At 38.6% G+C, this 22,904-nt stretch overlaps 1 protein-coding gene across 1 annotated transcript in view; it reads right to left on the bottom strand.

Annotated features, from left to right (window-relative positions):
• Positions 1 to 22,904, bottom strand: part of LOC121433212 (kynureninase) — a 127,674-nt gene that overhangs the window by 89,222 nt on the left and 15,548 nt on the right. The window contains exons 3-4 of the mRNA XM_041631558.1: positions 8,843 to 8,963; positions 938 to 1,020 (exon numbers count right to left, since the gene is read on the bottom strand). Coding sequence (XP_041487492.1) covers positions 938 to 1,020; positions 8,843 to 8,963 — 204 coding nt within the window. The remainder of the gene's footprint in view (positions 1 to 937; positions 1,021 to 8,842; positions 8,964 to 22,904) is intronic.

The following is a 22,904-nucleotide window of genomic DNA, read 5'->3' as shown; positions in this document are numbered from 1 at the left end:
TTATTCTAACATACATACACGCACACGCACACACGCATACACACACATATACGCCAATAAAACATTGTTCATTTGTTTCTAAATGAAGCTAGTCAAGCTTAGAATGGGATCATATTATGCAGCCTTATTAGCCATTAACTCAAGACCACCACAACATCTCCTTTGTTTCTTCACCTGGGTGAGTCTAAATCTGAAACAGTACTTCTAGTACTTTACACTAAATGTATTTATTAATAAAAAATAATGTTTATCATGTAATAACATTATATTTTAATTATTTGATTATACATTAATAAAATGTGCTTTTCCTTATAGAATTTGATAAATAGGGGTTTCAAAACATACAAGAAGCTGAACAAGCCTATAATCCCAGCACACAAGAGATCAAGGCAAGAATTCTGAGATAGCCTGGGTAGCCGAGGAAGATTTAAAAACAAGCACAGACCTACAAGGTCTGGGTGCAATTTAGTGGACAATACTTGATATTTTGAGTGAGGAACTGGGACCCATCCCCAGTAACACAAAATAAAGAATTAAATAAACAGATAGATACTTGAAAGAGCTAAAAATAACAGATATTTATTTTTGTACATTGTATACTGATAATATATTCTTCATAAAAACCTCTGGATAATAATATTAAAGGTGCATTTTCTTTTTACTTTTGATTAACTTAGATAATCAGGATGTTTTTACTTTTAGAACTAAATTATGGATGGGCGGTGGTGGCGCACGCCTTTAATCCCAACACTTGGGAGGCAGAGGCAGGCAGGCAGATCTCTGGGAGCTCGAGGCCAGCCTGGTCTACAAGAGCTAGTTCCGGGACGGGCACCAAAGCTACAGAGAAACCCTGTATAGAAACCCCCCCCCCCCAAAAAAAACCTAAATTATATCTTCACAATTCTTTTGGAAAAATATTCACTGGTTTTGTACTTACCCACAATGTCCTTCATAAGGCCTACAATAGTCTCATCCCCTGTAATCCAAGGACGTTTTCCGAAATCATGACCATAAGCTCCCCTGAAATTGAAAAGGGACATAAACATTTCTTAGTTGTGTAGTGATGGCAGATTTTGTTTTCAAATATTAGCAAGTAAGATACTTCTGTGTGTAAAGTTTTAGTCTAGAGGTAACATGTCTTGCACTGGCTCATGTAATAGAACACGTGTTTTTTAGTTGCTGGTCCTGTTTTGGGAGGTAATAGAACCTGTAGGAGGCAGAGCTTAGCAGGAGGAAGAAGGTAATTCAGGGGTAAACCTGAGGTTCACAGGCCAGTCCTACTTTGTTTCCTAATGTGCCCAGATGTGACCAACAGCCTGGTGTTCCTGTCACAAGAGATGAAAGCTGCAGTCACTGTCTCGTGTTCCCTGCTATGATGGCCTGCATCCTCAAACCATGACTTATAACCAGTCTTGGCCTCTTAAAGTTCATTCTGCTCAGGCAGTTGACACAGTGACAAGGCAGGTAACCAACACACGTGCCTTTGCCAGGTTTAACCAATCATGTTAAAGTCAAGCTTTTTTTAAAATCAAGAAGTGGTACCTGGATACTATATGATTAAGAATTATCATTGTTTTATTGCTTATAATTTTTTTTACTGTTGTGGATGGAAAATTATCCATGTGATATTTGATTTTTTAAAACATTTTCCAGCCTAAGATACTATTTTTTCTTTATTTTGAAATTTTCAAGACTGTTGGGACACTCTACTTATTCACTTAGAGCGTACAGCAGTATCTACACAAAAATATATATACTATCTTATTTTTGGAGGTCAAAATCTATTAAGATAAAAATACATAAAATAACTTTACTTGTGATAATATTTTATACAAGTAGCAAAATTTAATAACAGCATAACCAACACTCCATGTCCCTATCTTCTACTACATATTGACCTTCCATATTCCAGCTCAATTTTATTACTGTAACAAATTTCTTAGCAGCTTTTTTTTTAAAAAGAATATCATAAAATACAAAACAGTGCTTCAGTATCAAGAAATTTCCATCAAATGAGGAAGAATAATACACATGAAAATGCAGAGGAGATTGAATAGAAGCATTTGTACAAGGAGCTTCTAGAGGGCTGTTGACTACTCATGCTCTCCATAACTCTGAAATGGGTTGGTCTTAGCTTGGTGCCTTGTAGACTAGGAAATAAGACTACTGCATGTGCCTTCTATTCTAAGGGAAGTCAAGGTTTATGCCCACCTATTGAAATTTTTAATCCACCTATAGTGAGTGGGGATGCCTTCACATTTGATACCATGCTACAGAAAACAACAACAGAAAATGCATTCTAAATATCAGACAGTTGGCTTTTTATCATATAATATGAATTCACTTCAGGTCTCTGCTGGAGGGAAACCTCTTTTGTTAGGCGTTTCCAGGGGCTAATTTTCCACATCTGTAAAAGTAAATAAAAGAGTGATGATATGTTCTTTAAAGGGTGGGCAGGAAGAGTAAATGAGATAGCATATATATTCCCTTGCTGACTCATCTCTTCTAATGTAAATCGAATGCTAAACTGCCTTCACCAACATGTGGTACATAACAGGAATCTTTAAACTAATATTTCCATTACCATATAAACCGAGATGAAGGAGGAGGTCTTTCTGTGTGAATAAACATAGGCTGCTAGGAACTAGGAGGAAGGAAAGGGCAATTCAATCGCTAGTTATTATTATTCATATTATTATTAGATAGCCTGCAGCTTGCCTCGCTGGACTCCCAATATAAATGTTAAAGACAAAAATCGTTATCATTAAATGGTAGTTAAAGGCAGATACTTGGATCCTTTTTTATTTTAATCACATAGAGCTCCCTGGCCTTTGCTGATAGCACAATATATCTTATTACATCGGGGTAGTAAAATTCTATGTTCTGCCTCAGAGAATTTATATCGCAGAATATTATGCCACCTACTTCTCACTCTGGTAGACACCATGGTAATAATCTTTAGGGATATGTTTCTCCCTCCAAGGCTTTTGGCATCTCCCTCTCTTTAAAATATTACACACTAAGACTACTTCCTCATTTTGTCAAGCCACTAGCCTGGGGCAGTGAAATGTGTTTAGAACATTTTATCCAAATAAACCCAAAGTAAAGTGTCCTGTCATTAGGAAGAATTGATGGAGATTAAAGCGTGGTTATAAACATGTGTGTTAGAGTTAAGAAAGTTACTAGATTGCTTTCATTCAAAGTTGCTTAAAATAAGCCGAAGACAGCTGCAATCCTTTACAAATGTTGAGAAAGAAATATGAAGAGTTAACCGATACCACAATATTAATCATTACCAGGAGTGGGGTGTTTTGTAATGTGGCTATGTGCAATATTTGCTCATGAAATTAGAGGATACAACAACTTCTTAATTAAGAAGTTAATAGAAACTTGGATTCCCTTTAAAATAGGACCATATTTTACCCATCCCCCGAAATGAGAAGTGGCCTTATTTTAGAAAGCTTTCCCTGTCAGCAAATAAGTAAATTTCCACAGCCTTTCTTAATGAAGGCTTATCCATGACCCAATCGATGACTAGCTAACAATGCTGAGATCGGTATTTTCATATTCATGTGTTCCTTTTCATTTAAAGGAAGAAATTCATAACTGAATAAAAGCTGTTATAGGTGTCTTCAGATGAAAACTTCCCTGGTTTACTTCATCACTGCACTGTCCACAAACGCATTGCCATGTAAATCATTCTGTCAGCCAGCTGGAATGTTCCTGAAGTATAAATGAATGGAACTTTCCCTCTTTATTTTACCTGAACTGTCAATGTTTTGCCAAAGTCCCAATGATATTGTAACAATAGTAGAGATTACTCATGTGAAAAGCAGAAGGCAATGTCTATCTAGCCGATTTAAGAATACAGATGACTTAAATACTATGGCCTTAGGTTCTGTCTTTGCAATGCAACACATATTTCTCAACGTACAATATACTCAGGATTAATGATTTTTTTTTGCCTTCTAACTAAAGTTTATCATTATGCTAATTAACATATTACTCTCTTTAAAATAATGCAATCTGTCTTAGGGTTTCTTCTATTGCTCTGAAGAGACAGTATGACCATGGCAACTCTTATAAGGAAAACATTTAATTGAGAGTGCTCTCTTACAGTTTTAGAGGATCAGTTTATTATCATCATGGTAGGGAGCATGGTAGCACGTAGGCAGATGTGCTGCTGCTGGAGGAGCTGAGTCCTACATCTTGCAGGCAACAGGAAGTTGATTTCCTGTCGTACTGAGTGAAGCTTGAGCAACAGAGACCTCAAAGCCCACCCACACAGTGATTTATTTCCTCTAACAAGGCCACACCTTCTAAGAGCACCATTCCCTTTGGTGACCATTTTCTTTCAAACCACCACACCGACCATTAGTAAATATTTAATATAAAACAGTCCCCCAAATCTTGTAAGCAGATAGCCTATCCTTGCTCACACATGTGGTGTTGAAGAACATTATTATTCTCTACTATTATAGGATATTTTTCTTCATTTTTTGAGACAATATCTTGCTCTATATCCAAAGGTATCCTCAGATACTCAATTCTCCTGCTTCAGCATGCTGAGTGATGAGACACTAGGTTCATGATGTAGAAACTTTACGTGGATAATTATTACACAGCAAATGAGATTATTTATGTTACAACTTTCCTATTTCACAATGATAGAATTGACTAAATAATTTCATTTGACAGAACACATACATTAAATTAAACTAAATTAAAAATGATCAGATCTACTTTAGAAATTTCATAAATGAAAATCAAATTATAAAATAACTATAAAAAGGATTGTTTTCTAAGAGATCAAAGCTCCTATTAAACTTTGGTGGGGGGATGCAAATCTTTTAAATACATAGAAATTGTAGAACTAGAGACTAGATATAATTCTTCAGAAGTAATAAGTTAAAAAGTAAATCATCAGTATGTCTGTATTAAAAGGGGCAGCACTTGAACTACTGCTTCCTGAACAACCTTCTTAAGGCTGCAACCTTTAAAAATAGTTCCTCATTCATATTAGACTAGTTATATTAGTCATCTAATTCATATTAGACTTCTCTCTCTTCCTAAATGAGTAGCCCTGCTGAAATTGAGAGGAGGCCCGTGGGACTCACTGAGCAGTGCACCCTCTCCTAGCCGCCTCATCATCCTGCCCTCTTTCTGTTTAAGCCCCTTCGAAGCCTCCAGAGTAGCAGCTGAATGATGTACTGGCTCCCGCACTCCTGTTGTATAGGATGTTGACACTTTTTTACCCTAAACTCCTTACCATCGAACACGTATCTATAAGTCGTCCTCTGCGCTCTGTGAATTCCATTTTTAAAATTTGCGAGCCACTGACTCAGCAGACGTTTTGTGTGACCATGAGTTTCTGGCGCTCCAACATCACCATCAAAGCCCACCTGAGGCGAGCGAGAAAGCGTCCACAGCATTCAAAGGCCTCCCACTTCCTACCATCTCAATACCATTTGTGGACTACTCTAATGGACTCCGCAGCATGTACAGAGATACTTGTATACCTGTGTTCATTGTTATGCCATAGAAAAGGACCCATGCTAGATTTCTATCAAGAGATAAAGATAATGAAAAGGTGGTGCGTACATGCAAAAGAACTTTACTCAGCTATAAAGAAAATGAGATTTTGAAATTTTTATTAAAATGAGGAATCTGGAAATCATTATATTATATGAAATTGCTCAGACTCAGAAAGAGAAATAGTGTACTTTCTCTATCATATACGAACATGAATGTGGCTATAGCGGATAACATGTTTGGAGTGTAGACTAGTGTAAGATAATACATAAACTTTGAAAGGTGCACGGAATGACACGAGTCAGAGAGCAGGAAGTCAGGGGAGGTAAGTAGAGGAAGGGGAATCAACAAAACTAAACTCTATATGAAGATTCCAGAGTGAAATATCACGTTATATTTTAATTTTTTAAAGGAAAATAAGTAATGAAGCTTGTAGTTTTTTTTTGACTGAGAATCTTCTGTTGGACAAATGAAAGAGGCACAGATGTGGCTTGAGCCTCACAGCAGAAATGGGTCTGGAGGATACAGAGAGAGCAGCATTGCATCCCTTAAAAGCTTACCACACTACTGGGGAGTCCCTGACCTAGAGTCAAATGCCACAACGAGATTAGCATAGAAACCAGAACAGTCCTCAGAAAGAGAACTGAAAAGACTGAGAGGCTACCACAATGTGTGCACACAGAGCAACTTAAAAACAAACAAGCAAACAAAAACAAGTCAAAGAAACAAACAATAAAAACCAGCTGAACTTGAGTAAAAGGCTCCTTAAGGTAAGGCTATCACAGACTCAAACGCAGAAAGACAAAGTCAGTTACCTAATGTTCTTCCTGGAAGCATCCATCCCAGAATACTCACTAACTTCAGCACAGCTGTGCAAGATCCCGCAGTCCCTCCTGTTTCCCATGAACCACTACGGCTATCCCTCACACACAGCTTTTCAACCGGTTACTCTGGTAAGAAAACCTTCCTGTGTGCTCGTCCAACCTGCCTTCTTTCAAGAATCTCTCAGGCTGTCAGAAAGTTTGGAACTAAGTTGATAAGAAAAAAAAAAAAAAAGATTCTTTCCTACAGAGTCTCATACGGAAAAGGCTAGGAGTGAGGCCTCAAATTGAATATTTTGGGAACAAAAACAAATAAAAACTGTTTTTGGATCAAAGATGTGTGGGCCAGGGAGGAAGGAAAGGAAGAATCACTGCACATCTGAAACCCTGCAGCTATTTAGGAGCTAGCAGGGCCCCAAGGTTGCCAGGGTCTCCAAGGGCTGAGAGAAAGGGCACATAAGGCAATCAAAGCAAAAGTGGGCGGATCTTTTTTTGCCTAGAAAAGGCCTTCAATTCAGTTTTCATTGCCTTCAGCCTTCAAGTGCACTCCTCTGCGAGTCGTTTGTCTAATGAGCAATAGGAGAATTTAACTAGGGCTCTGGCTTTGTCTGCATTCACAAAGTAAAATATGAAAGAGCAATGCAACAATGGACGATGCTCTGAGAGACAGGCAGCTTCCTGACACAGAATTTTAACATCCCCACCCTCCTCAGCTGCTCCCTCCCTGGTTGGAGGTGTGATGGGGGAATGAATGGGGCAGCAGGGCAGCCGCTTTTAAATACCTAGAGCCTACAAATGCAGAGCCTGGCTGCCTAAGTATTCAAGGGGAAAGACACTTTCAAAAGTGCAGAATCATCCCATTTAACGCCGCTCTCAGACATGAAGGACCAACGTGAATATCAGCCATTTTTATTAACTGTGACCCTCGTTTATTAAATACTAAAACCTGCTAGCCCAAAATGCTTTCAAATGTGGTGATGTGTATTTTGAAACTTCCACATAAAAGCCCGGGCAGGTGAAATTATCACATGCTTAATAAATTATATAAGCATTCCATCATCCCTGAATTAATTTGAGAGCCCTCATTCTTAACCATGAAAACTGAGGACTCTGCAGTGCTACCTGTGAGTCACGGTAGCCTTCCTCACTTAGGGGTGAGAACTAAAGGGCTCCCACAATGACAGAGCACAAAGAAGGTGGAGAGGCTACGAAACACGAAATTTTATGAGTGCCAAATGGCCTACTCCAGAATTTGTATTTAATGTGACTTCATCTTTCTGAAATGTTTTCTGATCATTGAGCGGGACTCATTTCCATAATGATTTCTTTTTGTTTGTTTTCAAATGATCAGAGAAAACATTTAAAAATATTTTGGGGCTGTTTAAAATACTTAAATGTTTACATTTCAGGAATAAGACAAAAAAAATTCAATACTTAACAAATATATCTCATTTCAGTAATTTTATAAGTAATTACTATGGAAAGAAAGAAGATACATAAAAGCAGATTATTTTCCTAAGAACAGGAAAGTAATGAAAATCGATGTCTCTAAATTGTCTCCCCAAGTGGAAATTGTAGAGGGTTAAAAATGAGTATCTGAACTCAGTTAGACAGAAGTAATAAATTCTGGTGTTTTATAAAACGGATGGAGTCATAATTCACAATAAACTGTGATAACTAGATGGGAATCTCAATTACCTTGAGTTAACTGTACATATTATAAACATATATAAAAATATCACAGTGATACACTCATCAATATGCATAACTGTAGGGTGTTAATGAAAAAGTTTTAAATGTTTAAAGAGACGTGTTTGTAATATAGTGACATTTGGCAGGGGTAACGTATGGTTGGGAAGGCTAGTTTACAGAAGAGGGCTCAGGAAGGGAGGAAAGAGGAAGGGTTGGTCATTAGAAGACTACAGAAATACATAGAGCTCTAGGGAGAAAACGGTGCTCTTGTAAGAATTCATATATAGCAAGCCTGGGAATAGAAGTCTTTAAACTGTCTACACAAGAGAAAGTGGTAGGAGCTTTAAAATGCTAAGATCAGACAACACACCTCACTCTGTACATCCATGATTACATGTGACCCTAACCTAATGTCACCTTAACAGGCCTGGATTCCATATTTTTATGTTGTTAACTTAGCCATGAAGAAATCATAAAACACTCAAATTTGTAAATTAACTTCTTTGCTGGTCAGTAAGCATGGGACACAAAATGGCTACACTGATTCAGATGTAGGACAGAGGATCAAATGCTTAAGTATGTTGTGTTACTCTGCCTCCATCACAAATGTGCCATTTGGCCTTAGTCTGACCCTAAATTATTTCCTCAAAATATAGTAATATTTGATAATTATGGTCTCTTAGGTTTTCCTTTATCCTAAAATGCCAGGAGCATAACTTGCCCAACTCAGACACCTTTTGTAATTTTCAAAATTCTTCTGTCAGATACAGAATTATACTTTGAAACATGGTACTTACATTTTGGCCCACTTATCTAACTCTTCTTCCAGGTATGTTTTAACCATTTTTGGTTGAAGGCCAAGAGAATTTCCCAATAAATAGATGGCATTTTCATCCTTATTCACTAAAGATGGATCAACTGAAACAGAAGAAAGTCCAAAAAAAAAAGTGTGCTTATTAAATTAATTAACATTCTTGCACTTGACATTGTAAATCCGCCACAATTAACATAATTAACTGGAGGAAGGATAATAAATAACTTGCAGTTACTCCCACAGAAGCATCGGGTTCTGAACAGTAATTAACCTTTTGTATTTTACGTTAAAACATAACTTAAACCCACAGAGGTGACATGGAGATCTCTCACAGCTATTGTGCTTCAGGAAGAAATCTAAATTAGCAACCATTTCCAAGCACAAATAGCCAAAGGCTTTAGGAAGATTTAAGAACATTTTTTTTTACAGGAAATATGATTGCCTGTCTAATTGTGTTAGCTTTCCACAATTTAGGCAAAGTATACTCTGAATTAATGGATGCCATTATACTGCTATTGGAATTATGCATCTTATGATGTGTCTAGATATATACGCATGTATAGTACAAACATCATAAACTAAAGATTGCACAAATACGTCTTTTTCTCCTTCAGCTAGACCAGAACTTTGCTGTACTTTCCATTTCAGGTTTTAGCCTTGATTGCCAGAAATAAACAAACAATTCCTATGTTTAAGTCTTGCTTAAGACCATGGAGAAAAGAATACATTAATAATAATGGCTACTGGCTTCAATCCCTAGGAACAGAGAAATACAAAGACCAACATCAAAAAACTTGGTTGAATTCATACTTAAGTTGACAATGGCCTCACATTTGTCTGCAATCTCTGCATGTGGTCCATAGCATAGCTGAGTCAGAGGATGTGGCCCAACAGGATGGATGAGCACTCATGTCAGTTTTAGGGGTAGCAATAAGGTATAGTCATCTTCAAGACTTAAGACAGCTTCAACGCCAGGACACATCGGTTCTTAGTAAGGAAAACATTGGAGTTCTTTGCCAAATGCTTTTGAGTCTCCTGTCTTCTGGGCATACGATGACAATATACTTCCTGTGACTGAGTAGGACACACGAGACTCATCCAGGCAAGTCAACTGTGAGCAGGAATGACACGTCATTTCTAAGCTGGATTCTTTTCTTGGCAAAGGGAGGTCATCCAGAGTCTACTTTTCCTCTAGCACCACAACTACTGAGACATGCTATAGATGTATCCTCAAGAGCCTAACAAAGCATCTCTGTAAGGAACAAGCCTGTTGTCCTGGGCCACGGGGACTGTGGGACCTGCTGGATGGCAGCCATTTAGCTTAGTCATTCCCAGCGGACCAAATAAACTTTGAGGTATCACCTGTGATTTAAGGGTGGCTATTCAGAAAGATAAGCTGAGATAGTGTCTACACTAGAGCATCTGAGGAAACACTGTTCACTCAGCGAGTGAATTACTCCATGCTTTTAATTATGATTTATCAAATATATTACATCTTAAAGAATTGCCTCAGGGAGACAGGCACATTATTCTACTGTGAAAAATGTGAATCATATGTAGAAATACATAGAAAATGTCCAAATATGCTATGTTCTGAATGCTTGGATCCCCTCAAAACTCATCAGTTGAAGTACTACTTCCCAGACTGAGGGTATTAGGAAATGAAGACTTTGGAAGCATTGTGAATCAGAAGGGCTTTGCCTTAAAAAAAGTCTAGTCCTTTCCATCACGGGAACACCCAATGAGGAGTCATCTGTGTAAGACAGGGGCCTTCCACACACCAGCTCTGACAACACTTTGATCTGTGAGAAATAATTTTTCTTTGTTTGTTTGTTTGCTTGCTTGCTTGAGACATGATTTCTCTGTGTTCTGTTACTCTCTCCATAGACCAGGCTGGTATTGAACTCACAGAGATCTGCCTGCCTCTGCCTCTTGAGTGCTGGAATAGAGGCATGTGCCATCACGACTGGCGAGATATAAAAATAAATACAACAAACAAATACATTAAAAGTGACTGTAAATAATTTTCTCTTCTCAACTACTGAATCTCCTTGCTGCATCTTTTGAACCTGACACAACAAAACAGGTGTCAATGTTACTCATATATCGAAGCTGAAACTTGTCGGTGGGTGAGTGAGAGCAGCAGTTTGGAACTCTGGATTAGCATGGATATTGCTGGATGCTTTTAATCAATGTACAATGAGAATTAGGACCACATAGCAGAAAGAATAGAAATGTTAGACAAGCTTAGCATTTTCCCAGAGAAGAGCATACAAAAGAAGGAGCCCCACGGAATGCTAAAGAGGTTGGCATCATTAACAAGAAGGCAATTAAATTGGACTGGAATAACAGAGAAGATATGCTGAAGATACTTGAGGACTAAGCAAAGCACACTGTGGTCAAAGAGTGAGCTTATAAACTCATTTGAAAGACTCCCTTGAGAGAAAACTGCTCACACTGGATAGCCTAGGGAAATGTTTTCGCAGGATTAGCTGCCCAAGTATTCTGAAATAACTGAGCCATGGTTTAAATGAGGTGCGTGTGGGTGTCCAAAGGAGGGTGACTGCTTGAGCTGGAGGCTGACTTTGTTACCATCTAGGAGGTGTTGGTTTTGCAAGCACATAAAAAGCAAGAATTACAGGGTAATGTAAGCTTCCATCCAGACTTTAAAAGAAAACCTAGGAGGCCAGGCACTGTAGAAGAGAGTCAGGATCTCGGTGAGAAATATTTGGCAGGGCAATGTTGGAAGCTAAAGACACAATGGAGACCCCAGGAAGTTAGCGATTCCAGAAAAGTTGAATTTTTGCCAAGCAAAGCTGCTTTGGATCTAGCTGAGACAGAAGCCAAGCAGAGCGCAGCTTGCAGGTAGCAATGTCCATAGGAATAAGGCCACTCACACTCTTGGAGTTTTGAATTATGACAGTACTAATCCTGAATACTGGATGCACAATTACTAACCTCTTTGGGAAGGAGAGACGTGGGGAGTCTTACTATGTAGCCTAGGTTGGTCTCCAAACTCCAATTACCCTGCTTCAACTTCTGAAGTGCAGGAATTATGGGTATGCAGTCATGTCTTCTGATAGCTATGTTCATTAAGCCTTCCCCTCTTGAGTTTTGGTTTTAACCTTGGTCCATCCCTCCTGTCTATAAACCCCGCGACCTTTTTTCTCTTTCAGAATAGAAATATGCACTGACTGTTGTTGTACCTTGGAGGAATACAACTCCCCCCGGCCCCCACCGCAACCCCTTTTATCATTTTATTGGAGTTCACTGTTGAGAATTTGCCTTTAGTTTCAGGAGAATTTGGATTTGAGCTTTAGAAAGCTGCTGTAGCTGTGGAGGAATTGAAGAGTCCTGGAGACATACTAAACTCATTTTGCCTTATGAGATGGACACGTGCCTTGGGGGTCAAGGGTAGGCTTTTGAGGTGTGTTTAGGAAATGTCCCTGGGCTCATGTGTTAGCCTTTGAGCCCTGCTGGTGGTGTTATTTCGGGACATGGTGGAAACTTCAGAAGTGGAATGCAAGCTTAGGGAAGTAGTAATTGGATCATGTTTTGGAGGCTATGCCTTGTTCCAGTTTCTCCCTGTCTCTTCGTCTGTTTCCAGGGCACGATTAGGTCAGTATCCTTATTTCTCCAAGCCCATTTACCATGATGTCCTCCCTCAGCATGGTTCAGGCAAGGTCAGGAGGTTAATCGTGCATTGGAACCTTTGAAAATCTGAGCAGAGAGTGAATCTTCTTGAAGTCACTTTTTCCAGATATTTTGTCACTGTGAGAAAAATTTTAAGTTATATAACTGCAGACATTAAGAAGGTGTCTCCCTGAGGGGTTGGGAACAGATAAAGATACGGGGAAGGAACTAGTAGGATATGAGAAAGGGGAAAAATAAATTTATTTATTTATTTTTTTTAAAAAGAAGGTCCTTCCCCTAAGTATGTTCGGGGACTGGGGAGGAGATAGGTTGGGAGAAAGGTCTCCTGTCACTGAGGCCTATGACCAATGGCATAGGGTCTGGGAGAGGAGTGCAGAGGAGAGAAGAGTTACTTACAGATCAGAGTTGAGAGGGTCTTCAAAGCTTACAAACCGTAGCAGGGTGCGGGGGGAGGGGATTCCAAAATGAAGGTGACAAAACTTGCTATCAAATCTTATGCTAGAAAATTTGATCCTGCTTTAGAAATGAAATTATATCCATTCTAATAATCTGACCAAGAATAGAATATTAATGGCTTAGAACTGTATAAAATAAAATAATACTTTTCTTCAAATTGAACTGAACTAATTTTCTTCCTTCCTTGTAGTATCCTGGGAATTGAATCCAAGGCCTTGTACATGTTACCCAAGCACTTTACTACCAAGCAATATTTATAACATGATCTTCCATCCCTTAACTCTAATTTATTTTATAGTCAGATCATACAGAAAAATCAAAAGTGAATTTCATTTTATTTTTATCACATTATTGCCCTTTAAGCAAATTTCATCAGTGAATCATTTATTCACCTGGAAGATATTACCTGCAGGTTCAGCCCTCAAAGTATTACAGTTCTCTCTCTCTCTCTCTCTCTCTCTCTCTCTCTCTCTCTCTCTCTCTTCCTTTTCTTAATATTTCCAGAAAGATTTATTTACTTGGGGTCATAAGGTCAGAAATTTGAGGAGCATGGAGACATGAGTTGAGTTGAGGAAGAAACTTATCTACGTTCATACATAACTTATTGTACAAAACTTCTCAGGATCTTACCATGAGTATCAGCATCTGTGATAGTTGTGAAGGACATGGCATCAAATAGTATCAATAAAATGACTGTGTGGGTGTTCATATGGTTTTCAGATAGAAGCTGTACTGAATTCAGCATGTCTATTTGCTGTGGGATAATCTTGTATGCTGTGATATGTATTCCTCTCATTGGTTGATAAAAAAGCTGATTTGGCCAATAGCAAAGCAGCATAAGGCTAGGTAAGAAAGTGAAACTGCAAATACAGAAAGAAAGGAGGAGTCGGAGAGGCAGAGACGAGTCAATTTCAGGGGAAGCAAGATGCAGGAGGACAGGTAAGCCATGTTGCAAAATACAGATTAATAGAAATGGGTTAATTTAAGTTATAAGAGCTAGTTAGTAATATGCCTGAGCTATAGGCAAAGCACTATGTAACTAATATGAGATTTGTGTGTTTATTTGTGACTGTGCAGCAGGAACAAAGGAAAAGCTCCACTTCCATTTATATGCATTAATATTAATATTCATGATCATGTGGACCAAAGATAGCTTCTATTTTTCTTTTTGTTCTAATCCTTGCTATTTGTTACAACACAGCTACTCTTCCCATACTAAATGAGAAGAAAAAAAAATAAGTTGAACATAGCATTTCCAAACTGCTTTGGAAACATAGGATATTTATGTGTTCCTTGGGCTTCTAGAGGTTATTCTGTATCTGTGCAAGCCAGATGCTCTTGATTAGAACATTAGTTGCTGCGCCTCAAGTCAGCCATGACTCATTGCTTCTCATTCTCAAGACTGTCCTTTCAATTATTACTGATGTCATGTCAATCATTACTATCAGTTTTCCACTCTTAAATTATAGTTGGAGTCCATATGTAAAGCTTTCTAAAATACGTTTGCATCTTTCCTATACCCCGTTATATCTTGGAGCAACTCCTGAGAACGTAGGTCTGGGTACACATTTAATTCCAAGTTCTTAGTGTGCGACACCCAGTTTTTCACAACTTGACATCCTGTGAGCATATTAGATAACTTGTTTGATGCTTCTTATTCATGGACTAAGATGGACTAAGGAGAGAGATTCCTCCCAACACACACACACACACACACACACACACACACAAACACATACACAGCATGCTATTTTGAGGTATATTTTTTCTTTCTTCCAAAATGAAGTTAGTATTGATGTAGAACAGCTGTTACTGTTCTTTGGGATTTTTTTTTTTAACTATGACAACTTCTTTGATTTCAATATATGTTTTATTTGATGCTCTGCTCAACCAGTTCTCATAGAAATGATGGCACTTTTCTTGGAATTAAGAGTGTCCATTTATGTCACTGAGTTTGATCATCTCTATTGCTTTTTTTTTTTAGTTTTCATTTTTTTGGTTTTGTTTTCCCCCACACCTGAATGAACTATTATAAACTACTTTTAAAGTGAACTATGACTAATATATACCATCTTAGCAGATACGCCAAAGTTGGCTAACTCTTAAGACCTGAAGTGACTGATTCTTTGGGCATTTTTGTGATTATCTTTTAAATTTTTCTTTCTACTTCTTCAGAAGAAATTTTTCTTTGAATTGGCCCCACTCTCACTGGAAGGGGGAAGAAGTAAAGGAGATACCTTAATCTTTTCCTTTAGTCCTCACTATTTAGTTCTGCTTTGAATGACTTATTGACCTGAAGCTTTGAGGATCTGCATTCAGGTTTTGACCATTTGCTGCTCTTGTTTTGCGAACCTCTAATAGACAGAACAGTAAAGGGAGACACTGCTTTTTGTGAACCAGGCCCTGTTGATCACATCATCTTGACTGCAGTGCTTTTTCTTCTTCAATCAGTGTGGAAGAACCTATAGAGAACACCTAAGACAAGAACTGTGGCCCTGATCTCCCGAAGGTCTGCTTAAAAGAATAAAAGAGGTGTTGCTGAGTTTCTCCCTAGGTCCCTCTGAAAACCTGATATGTTCTTAATTTCTTTATCTTCCAAGTATCTACAACATGTTGCAACTGGAACACTTTGTACTAGTGTTATAAGTCCTCTGAATTTATTTCCAATTTAACAATTTCAAAATTTAGGAACAGGACAGTACTTTTCTAAGAATGTCTCATGAATGAGGAGGCTTACCACAGAGAATTTTATTGTCTCTTGGCAACTGAGGCTAGAAGCCCAACATCAGATGTCATCTGTATTAATTCCTTCACAGCCTGGGAGGAAGAACCTCTTCTAAATCTCTACACTTGTCTGGTATAAGGCTCTCTTAATGTGCAGCCCTCAGTTTATCTCCTGTATATCTGTCTCCGGATTTCTCTTTTCGTAAAAATTCAAAATAATGGCAGATTAGGGACAGCTTAACTTGATTCAGCTTTAAAATAACATTTATTCCACATGCATTTTCATTTGTTTTACATGGATGTGGAGGTCAGAGGACAACGTTGAGGAAGCCATTTCTCCTTCCATGTAATATCTAGGTACAGACCTCAGATCATCCGACTTGATACCAGTGGCTCCAGCTTCTGAGCCATTCCACTGCTGCTCAGTATGGATTTTGAAAGGATACACTTCAACCCAGAGCACTCTCCACAGATACACTTAAGAATTTCAGCTTTCTGTATATAATTTTATTAAGTTAGACTTAAGAAAAAAAGTTTGGATTTATTCTGGAAATCTCCTTATTTGGCCATGATGACAGTTGGGTTATTTGGAGTGTGAGGTTATGGAAATCCACTATTACAAATCTGAGCAACAAGTTAATTATTAAAAAATGCCCATCACTTTGATCCTTATTTACTCCATGATATAATAATTATAGCGGATATCATTTATTGGAAAACAAAATTACAGCAACTTATGAAAGATATTATTTGACTTTATTTGTAAACCTAGTGTCAAGGGCTATTTCACTGTATAACATGGAATTCATGTTCCAATGACCAAGCCCTAGACTTGGCTGTCAGAAAAGGAATTGAGAATTTAACACCAGGCTGAGGCTATGTGATGAGGATCTAGCTAAAACACAAACAAAACAAATGGAAATAAAAACAACTGAAGAAGCAAACAACAAGCTAATCAATAAAAAGTTGATTTCATAGGTGCGCAAAGACAGAAGGAAATACAAACAGAAGAATCAGATGACTGATGATTTAAAAATTACTTTCCTTGTAAGTCTGGGGCAAAATGAAGGAAACTAATGACTTTGTTAACACAGGTTCCTCCAGGCTATTTGTAAAGGATTACATATTACAGGGTGCAGAGGATTAAGGTAACTCCTGTTTTTCACAGTGATTGAAGCTGCCCATTTGGCACATTTGACTCTTATAGCCCATTTCTCTTGCTCTTTTAGAAGGCCTGATAAATAGCTTAGTTTCGCCTTGTTGGTGCCAAACTCCATCAAACTTAAGTGTGGATGTCTGTAACTGAATTTCAGTCTTGGTCCAAGGTAAGACCTAGTTTAAAACAATGACCCTTATAATTATTTAACAATCCCAACTTCAGTCAAGTCACAAGAAAAGGCAGACAGAGAAAGAGAAATACTACATGTACTTTTATCTCGATGTCGAAAAATGTCAACATGGGTGTCTGTTCGTGATTGCTAAAGGCTGAGCAAGATGAGAACACGTGTTTGGAGGCAGGTCAGGGGGCCAAGTACCAAAGTTAAGCTGAAGGAAAAAAGTCTCTTATCTCATTGCACAATGGGGAGAATATAGATCATAGCTGTTCAGCATTTTATGAAGAATCAGGAGGAAGGAACTTGATGACTCCAAGCATAAAGTTCTGACAGGGAACTGTACCTGCTCATCACCATGATTGGATCAGTGCATGCTGTATGCATGTGTTAAAAATAAAATTTCCCTGTCATATTTGATGGGAAGCTTTATCTAATGCTTGTCCTAACTTCAGAAAAACAAAGTCTGACTTGTTTTTCTGTTGCTGATGTTGCTTCTAAGCCCTCCATCAGAGGGGAAAATGGCAATAGAAACAAAACCGACAATGCTGCAAAGCACAGGAACTAAAGGAAACCTAACTCAGCGCTCAGTGCATGTACAGTAGCTTTTTCCCTGGGGAGGCAATTATTGTAAGTATTCCAGAAATGTCTCTCCACAACGGACCACCAGACCCTTAGAGAAGTTACTATTCCCTTCAGCTGGCATTTCAGGTCTACAGTTACTGCCTTTCACCCCTGGTGCCAAATCAGATTTTCAGAATTTCTGCTGAGGTGACTGAATCCAACAGGTAGATTTCCCTAGTGGGCCTCCTTGGAGTGACTTAAGCTCCGTTAGCTTTTTTCTGGGTTGATTAACTCAAATTAAATAGACGTTTAATATTTGCAGGCATACTAATGAAGCTATTATAAGTTGTAATTATTTTAATGTCTGTAAGTAGAGTTTCATGTCTTCTATACATATGAATTTTCTATTATACTGCTTTCCTCACACACAAATTTTGCTCATTAGGTGTTTAGACCATTCACTTAGTACTAAAACTTGTTCACACAAGCTCTTAATTGAAAGTACATTGCATATCAGTTACAGGTATGCTATAATTGAAATAGGTAAACTGCTACTTATTTTCAGATCACGTAAGTATATTTATATTCTTGTATATAAAATTATTTCTATATACCTCTATGCTTGCTGCTTTTTAACGTGATTATGACCCGTTAATGAAATAATGGCTCTAAAATGCTGTAAATGCTAAGGAAATTTTCACGTGCTTCTTTAGATTTACTTTCTAGTCTATTATTTTAAAAATAGAAATATCAGTGCCTGAGCTAGAATCAAAGATTGATCAAGATGAACTTGTTCCTATAGAGTACCTCTGTACTAAGCATTAAAAAAAATATATCACCTAGCAAATTTTCCAGGCTTACTCTAGGAAGTCTTTCCCTCAACTCAATTCACACACACAAAAAAATCACAAAGTGAAGCAAACAAACAAAATACAGATTCCTCAAGCTTAATGGAAATACCAAGGATGTAAATGGTATTTTACACTCCTCTTAATACGCCATGCAATTTCAGGAATATAAGACTTGTGGGACCCCCTTAAAATGTTTTAAGATTCAATAATTGAGCCCTGTAAAGAAAGTCTTTCCACCTTGCACACGATGAATGCATATCGGTCAGCTTATGCTATTATGTCAAGTGGCTCACATTAGGCTCCAGGAGAAAGGTTCTAGTCAGCTGTTTCACAGATCACATCCTCAGAACAATTCTGTCTCCTCAGAACAAACATAAGAAGTAACAATCTCATATTGAGAATCTAGCAGAAGTTTTATGCATAAAACATGAATTAGCTTTATCATTTTTACTGTTATCATTATTTGAATTCACATTTACTTTTATCATGTGTGTGTCTGCCTGCCAAGCATGTACAGGTGCCCATGGGAGCCAGAAGAGGGCAACAGATCCCCTGACGATGGAGATACAGGAGGTGGTAAGCTCTCCAACATGGGTGCTTTGAGCCACACTCAGGTTCCCTGGCAGAGCAGCAAGTGCTCTCAACCTCTGAGCCATCTGCCCAGCCCTTTATTGTTATTATTGTTGTTGTTATTATTATTATTATTATTGTTGTTGTTGTTGTAATCGACATCATTTTTTTCAAAATTATAAAGTGAACCCAGTAATGACCTTGTAGTTCTAAAGAAATGCCAACAATTTCTATGTGCATATAATATTTAGAAATAAAATGATTCTGTAATGAATTAATATGTTAGTGAGTGAGTTTCCCAGGTGCCTGGTGTGAGGTAAGAATGTATGCCCCACAGGCCTTGCTGTAATTTATATATCAGTATCCAGTGTGACTATCGACACTTGCATTCATTCAGTTTCAGAAAATGTCTGTGATTAGAATAAATCAGGATAAAGAATTAACATTCTTTAATTATTGTGAAGGACATGTTCTTTTTTTTTTTTTTTTAAAGACATTGCTGTCCAGTTTTGACATTCTTTTTCAGTGAACCAGAGAACAGCACTTTGTGCTTTGGAGACGTCAAAGCCCAGAGTGATACAAAAAGGCAAATCTGTCAAAGCTGAGGTCCTGACTCAGGACACATGTCAGGCCCCAAAGCTGTTTTGACAACAGCATCTTAGGACAGATTGCTGTGATAACTACAAGAGAGTTTTATGGTAATGTTTTTGGCTTGAGGGCACAGGAGAAGAAAAAGAAATGAAAGAAAATGAAATATGAGATTTAACTCCAAAAGGTACATTATTTGCTATGAAAGAATTCATATGTAGCATGTTCTTCCCTATACGTGTATGTGAAAACATCACACGGTAAGTGAGTAGCTATGTGACAGTGGGATTCAGATGTTATTACAGAGCTGTTTGATTTGAAATTAATAGACTATCTCTCTCTCTCTCTCTCTCTCTCTCTCTCTCTCTCTCTCTCTCTCTGACCTTTGGCTGTCCTGGAATTCCCTATGTAGACCACAGTGGCCTTGAACCCACAGTGCCTGCCTTGGCCTCCCAAGTGCTGGGATTTTAGAGGTATGTACCACTCTGCCCAGCCCTAGGCTAGAATTTCAATTTTCAATCTACCATTCTACATACTGTATGTTCAGTCCCACTTTGATCAAAATGGAATGATGGCTGTCCAGCCACTGAAAGTTTGAAGGAGCAGCCATCTCATTGTCCTGGCCGACTCCGTGTTGTGTGACCCCTCTGGTTTCTTTTCCTTGAAGCTATCCAGTCTTTCTCCTCTAAGGTTACCTTCTATGCCAAGAATAACACATTTATTTTGAGATTATGAGAGAAATTGCTTCCTAGGCTACATACTTGTGACCTTCTTGTGCCAACAAAATTTTGCATGGCAGTGTATGACATGAAGTTTTTAGTTTATGATCAATCAGACCATAAAGCCAGATAGACAGGGTGATGGATCCCCATGACAATCCTAAGCCTTGTCTTTGTTTCCCTTCCCTAGAGAACAATCACTGAGAGCACAGTGAGCATATGAGGATGGGTTTTCGATCACTGCCCTCAGTGCTACCCAAGGTTATCAGCTTGCTAATAAAGATCTTCCCCCTTCAAACACATCCTCCTTCTCACAGCCTTTTGGCCTCCCGGCTCTTGACGAGTAGCTCACTGAGTACCCGTTATCAGTGCTGGGTGGTATCCTCAGAGGCTTCTGGAATGGAAGTAGAAACAGGGCTCTGCAATGAGTCTTACTTTGGCCAAGTTGTACAAATCTTCTGTGAGACCCAATTCTATCCTCCTCCAGCACAGCCTTTGTAGCTTCTATGGCTGCTGTACTGATGAGACCTTGAGAAGGCCACCTGTTCCCTCTTCCTTGCTTACCAGGTGTTTGTGAACAGCAGAGGGCCAGGGGAGTGGACAAGACCAACATGCAAACTGGGGGACAACAACACCATCATGCAAAGTGGAACTGGGACCCTGCCCATTCAGACCATCACAGAATGCTTTTATTTTCCTTAGTAATTTGTTCAGGCAGGGGAGACTCCAATACACAAAGTCTTGACAATAACAGCTCAGATGACTGTGTCCTGCTCCTGTGTCCATCTGCAAAGGCCTGGGATGGATATAATGACAAGAGCTTTTCTATTGAGTTTGTCGCTAACTTTTCTGTTACCTCCCTGACAAGTGTGCAATAAAAGTTGCACATAGAACACTTTTCTACTTCTGTTCATGCTGCTCCCTGATTGCCCTCTCCAGGACTGGGTGGTCTGATTTGAGTCCTGATCCAGAATTTTTGCCTTATCACTGGGACTCTGTAACTAGTAACTCTTTATTTAAGAAAGATGAAATAAATTGCTTTTGTTTTTATTTTCAATTTTACCTAAATTGATAATTTCTTTCCATGTTAAAGGGCAGGGAGAGGGAAAGGGGCACGGGACAAAGCTAGGGAAAGAAAATGAAATAAATGAAGGATATTCTGTTTGTCAAAGCTGCACAATGTTTTTGCATGTTGATGGACATGAAAAGGTTATTGGTTATATTACAATCAATAGGTGAAAACAGAGGGCCCAACTGTCTTTATTTCCTTCATGTTTTGATTAGTTAGAGCCCCCCCTTTCCCTGGGAAGAACCAGACATGTAATCTGAATTCATTGGGTACAAGCTACCATAATTATAAAATTGTTCCAATCTTAATAATTGCGATACGAATGTAACTGGCTTGTTTTTCCTTTTGGCAATATTGAACTGCGTCTCAGCAGTCTGGACTAGCACTTATCTGGGACTTATGCCCATGTCCATAAATCTGAGATCACAGTCCTCTGAGGAATCAGGTCAAAACTGAAGATGCCTCAGAAGGAAAGCAAGAGGTGAGGGAAGGCTTCCTTTTCTTCCATTATCCAATACATATAATTCTGCCTGTCAAACTTCCTAAGAAACTATTCTGTTCCTGAACATTAAAATGAAACACGAGGGTGGTAACATATTCTCCCTTTAAAATGTTTTAAAATAAAGCTTTTTTTAAATAAAAAAATTATTCAGGTCTGGTACAATGGGTATTTACTTTCCTTTGCAGTGTAGAAACCCTTGCTTGCATTTTGTACTTAGGTAGCAGTCAGACACAACTTGACATGGTGAAGTACTTCCAGGACGACACAGGCATCTATTGTGGTGTGTCTAGTGGCCTTCTAATGATTCTTGAGAACTGACAGCAAAGGCATGAGTTGGTTCAACTTAACAGACTTAAATTCTGCTCATAGTTTTTGACTTTCAAGCCCTTTCTCACTTAAGGATATTTTCAGTTTGTGATAAGCTGGTTGGGATAGAGCTTCATGTTTAAGGGCCATCTGAAGATTAGACTAGGAAGCCAGAAGTGGAAATACAATGAAAGTATGAAAGAGCTTCAGGGTGACTTGCTAATCTTGAGGAATTCACAGATCCAAAAGCCCTAACCGCAGGCTTTGTGGTCTGTCAGAACTCTAGGAGATTCCTAGTACTCCTGTTCCTGTCAGAGCAAAATCCCCTAAAGAATGAACAGGACATTGCAATTGTCCATTTGTTTTCTGCTGATGCCTTCCATCTGAATTCCCTGTAGCCATGTATTGATTCAGTTCCGGGTTTCTCGGCCACATCTCTGAGGACAAAAGCAATGTGGACACTTCCCAAACTTGTTCCCTGTTTTCCTGCCCCTAGTGTCAGCAGCAAAACACGTGACAAATTGAAGTCTCAGTTTTCTAACAGAGATACTTGAACCTGGGTCCTTTGAGGCTGGGTAGTGTGTCACCCACAGGACGGGAGTTCCTTGCTGTAGCCAAGCATCATCAAAACAAAACTTAAAACAGAAAGAATCCTCTCTCAGTAGCAGGCCGTTTCACATATGGAGTCACACGTGAGCCTCTGAACTCATG

This window comes from Microtus oregoni, unplaced genomic scaffold (genome assembly GCF_018167655.1).
Source record: "Microtus oregoni isolate MIOR12 unplaced genomic scaffold, Mior012 000037F_ref0000500, whole genome shotgun sequence".
Classification (NCBI taxonomy): domain Eukaryota; kingdom Metazoa; phylum Chordata; class Mammalia; order Rodentia; family Cricetidae; genus Microtus; species Microtus oregoni.
This window is presented reverse-complemented; position numbering and strand designations above follow the sequence as displayed.